Source organism: Neolamprologus brichardi, chromosome 12, assembly GCF_056152115.1.
Source record: "Neolamprologus brichardi isolate AB-2024 chromosome 12, ASM5615211v1, whole genome shotgun sequence".
Lineage (NCBI taxonomy): Eukaryota > Metazoa > Chordata > Actinopteri > Cichliformes > Cichlidae > Neolamprologus > Neolamprologus brichardi.
Genome location: NC_142115.1, coordinates 522,670 through 529,790, shown reverse-complemented (window position 1 = coordinate 529,790; position 7,121 = coordinate 522,670). Strand labels below are relative to the sequence as shown.

General features: G+C 44.4%; 1 protein-coding gene across 2 annotated transcripts; it reads right to left on the bottom strand.

Moving 5' to 3' along the window:
- Nucleotides 1-1,640: 1,640 nt before the first annotated feature.
- On the bottom strand, nt 1,641-6,691 carry isl1a (ISL LIM homeobox 1a). 2 transcript variants are annotated; one of them, XM_087848632.1, is made up of 6 exons: nt 6,523-6,691; nt 5,980-6,169; nt 5,011-5,270; nt 3,880-4,166; nt 3,264-3,431; nt 1,641-2,425 (listed from the first exon to the last, which is right to left on the bottom strand). In XM_087848632.1, exons 1-6 carry the CDS (start codon nt 6,548-6,550, stop codon nt 2,309-2,311), a joined length of 1,050 nt encoding a protein of 349 aa, XP_087704758.1. In that variant the 5' UTR covers nt 6,551-6,691; the 3' UTR covers nt 1,641-2,308. The 2 variants fall into 2 exon arrangements, with proteins under 2 accessions (XP_087704758.1, XP_087704759.1); XM_087848633.1 differs by having other exon boundaries at nt 3,880-4,163.
- Between the last annotated feature and the right edge of the window lie 430 nt (nt 6,692-7,121).

The following is a 7,121-nucleotide window of genomic DNA, read 5'->3' as shown; positions in this document are numbered from 1 at the left end:
GTGTTCATGTGAGTTACAGTCTGGCACAACCAAAGATGGGAGGTGAGAAAGACATCACAGGAACATATGAGTGTTTTTACACATGCTGAAGACTCCCAAACTCAGCAAGGTGCTGTTTCCAAATCACCATCAAGCCAAAGCAATAAGCACATAAACAGTCGCTCGACTCGGATGACGCAGAGCAGGGAAGCTGCTGTGGTTGGCAGCTGCTACCAACATTATTCTTCATTTGATTTTGGGAATTGTTGCTACATTTGAGTTAAAAATGCTTGATCAGTAAAACAGAGTAAAACACAAAATGATCAAGAAAACCATCCTGTAACTTGGCTTTTCTGTTCACTGCCATCCCTGTAACAGCTTAGACTTTTAATCATGTACGTCCCAGCTATGAAGGACAGAACTGCATTTTAATATGCACCAATTACATCCTGCACTGGAGGTTAATGCTTTTGCAGTACAGTATTTGTATTGTAAAAGCTGGATACTGATGATTCAGGGCGCGGGCATCTTTTCTCTGACAATAAACAACGTTGTGTCGTAAAGTTTGTCTTCTGTTTTTCATTAAACCTCCTGACTTAATCTCAGTGAGATTTTATTGTAAAAAGCCTTCAGACAGCCCTGCTGACGCTGTGGAGCACCACTTTACATTTCAGAGCAACCTGCATTTAGAAACAATTACCTTCCTCTCGTTCACAAATTTAGACAGATGTGTAATTATTATTAGAAATTAGTGAAATTATTCAAATATTAAATATATCGTTTCTAAATCATAACATTAGCCGTTAGGACCAAATGCTGATTCCCGTTTTTTTTAGATGTTACATTTCTTACAGTGTTTTTGGTTTGTTTGTTTGTTTGTTTGTTTGTTTGTTTGTTTTTGGGTTTTTGTTCAAAAACAAATCCATACATTTTAATGTCAAACAGAAAACAATGAGTGTCTGTATAATGCACACAAATCGATATTGTTTGCTGTGAGCACCCCGCACGGCAGCCAGTCACACATTCCCATACACCGAATAATAATAAACTCAAACCTGCAGTTTGATCCACACTGAAACATTATAGAACACAAAACTCTGAGACTGTTTTGGATATTTTTCCAAATACTTAAAGCTTAAATTCACTGTGTGCGTTTGTGGGTTGTGTCACCTTCTTTCTGACTCGGTTATTTAATGGCAAAGGGAATAGTAAGAATAGCTTTAATGTTTCTAATTTGTACTTTTCTTAAAACAAGTAGAATTGTTTCTGTTGTGGCCACGTTATGGCACCGCGTGCATGGCACCGCGTGCAGTGCCGAGTGCGGCCGTGTCTCTTAAAGTTAATCCAGCTATGTGTACAAATGAAGATACACGCGGCACATTTTAGACGGAAGAAGATTTTAAAGGTCGGCGTTTTGTTAGGCTGGAGATGTTTAGCGGTGCACTTTGCGCTGCAGCAGGTAGCAGAGTATACGTAACCTGACACAGCATCTGCACTAACATGACACCCAATTAACCACAGTCTATCCATCCAGGCATTTAACCAGAGCTGATGTGTGTCCGCTCACAGAGAAACACGCGTCAGACGTGCAGGCAGACTCCTTATTGTCATTTTGTTTGTTGATTCCGACAAACAAGCGACAGACCAAACGCCGTGGGTTTTTTCTTCTTTTTTTTTACTTCAGTTAAGAAAGTTACACAAAAGGTGGCAAATTTGTTGACAATAAATAATAAATAATCTTGCTGCACGGGAACAAACAAAACATTTCCTTCCGGAGCTAACAGTATTTTTTTAAGTTATTATTAATTTACACATCTTTGGGGAAGAAAAAAATGTTGGACGGACACTAACTCGCACAAATGTCCCACGAAGCTTGTGGCAAAATAGAGGTATACCTTGTTGCAAATGCTTTAGTACTTGGGTCTTTAAGAAAATCATGTAGTTAATGGAGAACCCCCGCCCACACCCCACACAGCCATTTATTATATGACTATATGACGAGGTGCGTGTGTCGAATTAAAAAAACAAAAACACAGTTTCTATTGAAAGTCGCGTGCGGCATTGCGCGAGTACAGAGAATTTCGAGCTCTCTCCTCGCCTCCGGGTCCCGTTCATCGGTGAAGCCAGCTTCATGCCTTCTCTGTTTGGCAAACGGGCAGCACCGACCGACCGCGAGGACTCGTCGCGTTATCTCCTCTGGACGTTAATGTGACTGTGGTAAATCCCATGATTGTCTTCACAGTGTCAAAATACAACCAGGGGGTTGCTTGGTGCAGTCGAGAAGGGTGATATGAAAGGGGCTGTGTGTGTCTGTCCACGCAGCGTCGGCTCAGGCCTCGATGGGGCTGGAGACCATGCTGTTCGGCGTATCTGGAAGCTGAGACGACATAGACGCTACTTCGCTGCCCGTCGAGTTCGAACCCGGTCCTCCCTCCGAGAAACTCACCTGCAGAGCACATTAAGCGAACCTTTAAAAGCACAGCTGAAACTTTAACACGTGCACACTAAAAGGCCTTGGATTACATCTACTCATGGGCAGGTCTGCTGCTCAGGGACGCAGTTCAGCCGGTGTCAGCAAAGTTTCCAAAGGACATCCGTCCGTCAACGTCACTGCAACCATCGACGTCATAATAATAATAATAATAATAATAATAATAATAATAATAATAATAATAATAATAATAATAATAATAATAATAATAGATTTGTAGTCTACTGCTTTACAATTCCGCGATAAAAGAAGCGGGACGAGGACGGTGTTCGCTTTTACGGGTATTTGAAAGTCTGTTAATTTGAGAGTAAACGGAACCAAACGGGAACGGGCTGGAAAACACAAAAACACCAAATGCTTTAATTTTATTTAGAAAGCTGGTTTACATCGTCCGGGTGCGCTGCACGTGTCTTTGCCGTGTGTGGCCGGGTTACCCACAGCCTCGTGTCTGTGTGCTTAAGCGCATCTGACCATACTCCCTCGAAATTTGACATACTTGAAATAAACATAGAAAACGTAGCGTCAGTGGTCATAGCGGTTATCTGTCCATGCTAATTCAATATTCGTCAACAGAAATATAGATAGATAGATAGATAGATAGATAGATAGATAGATAGATAGATAGATAGATAGATAGATAAGGAACCTAGCAGTGCTCGCAAACGACACACACTATTAAAAAAAACAAAAAGTTGTTCAGAGCAGCTGCTGAATGTCCTCAAAAACTGAAATCACAGCACTTTTGATATCAGCAGTGTGTTAATGTCTGAGCGCGAACCAGGAAATCACGAACCAGTTGTTGGAAAGCAGGCTGGTCGATGTCGCTCTGCAGCGCGAAGTCGCTGAGCACCTTCCAGGGCGGCTGGTAGCTCTGCACCTCCACCGGGTTGGCTTGGATGCCTCCGTCGTGCCGCTCCGGGCTGGCTGCCACCATCGGGGTTCCCGTCATTCCCTGGATGTTCTGCAAGAAACGGAAGCATCCTGCTCAGCACCACGCACAGTTACTGGGAGAATTACACGCGAGGGGGGTGCTGCCGTGTAAACTCACGTGCACGATTGCTCAATCAGCAGAACAATCAATCACATTATGTCTGTATTTCACATAAATATAGACGTGTGTGTGTGTGTGTGTGTGTGTGTGCGCGCGCGCGCGCGCGCGTAAAAGCGTTGCGCATGCTTGACCTCAGAGTCCGGGTGAGCTCGTGCACAGTCCTTCTTGCCTGTCACGGAACTTCTGATTTGAACTTGATGAATAAATCTGCTCTGAGCCTTTCTGGGACTGACACCTTGATTAGTGACGGAAGCAGCCTGCCGACCACGGTGCCACATCACGGGCCTCTGTGATACACGGGTGTCAGTGGATCGTGTTTGATCGGGTGTGTGGGCTCGTGATCGCGTTAAGCACCTACCGTCTTGTCGCTGGACTGCTGCTGTTGTAGCTGCTTCATGAGTTGGCTTCTCTTCTTGTCTTTGCACCGCTTATTCTGGAACCAGACCCGGATCACTCGCGGGCTGAGGCCGGTCATCTCCACCAGCTGCTCCTTCATCAGAGCGTCGGGCCTCGGGTTGGCGTTGTAGCAGGTCCGCAGCGTGTGCAGCTGCTTCTCGTTCAGCACCGTCCGGACCCGGGTGGTCTTCTCGGGCTGTTTATGTACGTGAGGCCGCAGAGCGGGCTGACGGGCAGAGATTGGTTCTGCTGTGGAAAAAAGTGAAAAACATCCGATCAAATGAAACACGTGGACTCCAAACACGGACACGCGAGCGCGCGGACAGGACGCCCTTTAATTCCTCTCCACACGCGTATGCTTCTTCCACAATTTTGTGAATTCTGAATCTCTTTCAGCATCTTGTAGAAATGTTTTTGACTTGGTAACATTAAAAAACGCGCGGCTGTGGTCCCTGAACACCAGAGAACCTCAGAACTGCGCTCACACATCCAGAGAAAAGCGGGCCTTTGGAAAAGACGCTTTTTCGTTATTTAATTAGCTTCCGGTCTCATTCAATATTCGATTAATATGTGGAAGAACACTCTGACATATCGGAACCAAAGCCATTATTTGTAACAGCAGGAATGGAGCAGGCTGCCCAAAGCCATTGAAACATTCATAGCAATAACCAAAACTATGAGAAGGACCAGCAGCCGTGTTTCCTGAGCCCCTCCAACAGGAATAATTGGACTTTTTCGGACAGAAGCGCACCTCAGGCCTTTCTCTAATCCTCCCACAGTCTGCAGAAAACAAGTTACACCAGCCAAAAGCATGAGCAGACAACAGGTCCACTAAAATAAGGCCAACAAACCAAATATGACAGCAGAACAGTTCCACTCTGTGTGGCAGGAGGAACACGTTCCCCTCGATGGAAACGCATTAAACACAGATCAAACATGGGCAGTAAATCCCTCTGACATCGCAGCCTGCGTTTGACAAATTTGAAGCACACGAAACGAAATGTCTTTCATTTTTAAGGAGTACAAAAATAAAAAATACAGGAAACACCAAAGTGTGAGCTGAAGTGCCGGCCTGCAGCAGCAGCAGTCCTACCTGCCATCTGCAGCGGTCTGGCGGGGTGCAGGGGGCTCAGCGGGTCCCCGGGGCCCAGGCTGGCCCGTTCCACAACATCGTGGTCTGCTCGACAGAAGAGCCCGTCTTCCCGCAAAGCAAATTCGTCCCCCGGGATGAGCTGCCGACTGCAGGCCACGCAGCGGAAACACTCAATGTGGTAGACCTTGGAGCGGGCCCTCATAACGAAGTCGTTCTTGCTGAAGCCGATGTTGCATTTAGCGCATTTAATCCCGTATAACCTGCGAGGCACACACATGCAGGGCTGGTCATTCACACGGCACACAGCTCGGCCACTACACACTGATGATAATAATAATAATAATAATAATAATAATAATAATAATAATAATAATAATAATAATAATGGTTTAATTTTTACTTATTTGTAATAATTACAAAACACCCGAGATGTCCACATTCTCATTTAAATTAATATTATTATTATTATTATTATTATTATTATTATTATTATTATTATTATTATTATTATTATTATTATTGCTGCTGCTGTTGTGATTATTATTATTACAAATATAATTAAATAAAACGATCAACTTGTAAATGAGCTTGGTGAAGTTGAACAGGAATTGTGAGCTGTCTGCTGTCTGCACAGAAACGTCCTGCGGGTTCTCGCTCTGTGTGATTTTTCACACTTTGCTCCGGAGTATCCTGCGACCTTGAGTTGTGGTCTGGATGAATTATATTGTTCCAGAACGTTAAACCACGTCTTATCGCCGCATTACGAAATGCGCTACTTTCTACATAAGCTGCTGTATCAAGTAACTGTGATTCTGACACGTCAAATGAAATGTGCCGGTGACAAAAGGACTCCAGGGAGAGTAAACGAGTCCGCATCATCTCAACTTGATCTTGTAAATATCAAAACAACATAATTCCAATTTTCGAGCTGCTCCAGTTCTTCGTCCCGTCCCGTCCCGGCCGTCCTACCTGATGTAGTCCCGTTTACAGTAAGTCTTTCCATCCCTGACGAAGCACGTGCAGGACTCGTCCAGGTACTGGCTGCACTCGGCACACTTGAGACAGGCGGCGTGCCATTCAAGGTCCGGAGAGACCCGCAAGATATACTGGTCGTGGATCTGGTTTCCGCAGCCCACGCACAGAGACACCAACCGCTTCTCTGGAAGGGCAACAACATAAGAACACATGAAACACTCTTTAGCACACCAATTATTATTATTATTATTATTATTATTATTATTATTATTATTATTATTATTATTATTATTATTATTATCAAGACTAATATATAGGAGGTAACACAGCTTTCATATAAATAAATATATATATATATATATATATATATATATATATATATATATATATATATATATATATATGCGTGTGTGTGTGCCGAGTTTAATAGGGGAAAGTCATATACTGTGTTTGCGGAGATCACCACGTAACCAAGTCAACTCTTAGTTCTGAAGAATTAAGTTCCAGCATGGATCCAACATCGAACACAGGTCTTACTTTTCGGCGGGTCCCCCATGTCTCCCATGTCCACAAAGTAAGGCGACGTTAGGTCCACTGTCACAGCGGGCTGCGGAGCCTGGAAGCCTGGGTAAGTCCTCCGCTGCCGGGCTGCCGGACCAGGAGCTGCACTGTCCGGCTCGGATAGGGAGTGTGTGTACGTGTGTGTTTCCAGTGTGTGTGCAACTCTGACAAGCGACGGGGCTGACGTAGGACATCAGCACGTCATCTGCATGAGCAGCTGATTGGCTCTGCAGACCCTGACCAGCACACACACACACACACACACACACACACACACACACACACACACACACACACACACACACACACACTGGCACACTTATTGCTGCATATCAATTGTTTCTCAGCTTTGCTTTGCCCTCTTCTGATCTGTTCATTTTCTCTCATTTTATTCTAGTTTGCAGCAAAGCTGCTTATTGTTCATATAGCTAATCGTTACGGTATATTATTTCAGTAAAGGGAAGCCTCACATCACTGTTACCGTCTCTGTGATGGAACATATAGCAGGCCACAGCGAAAAATCGCCGGGCGCGCACTGTTGAATGCGCTCATACAGCCGATAGATTTAAAGCGAT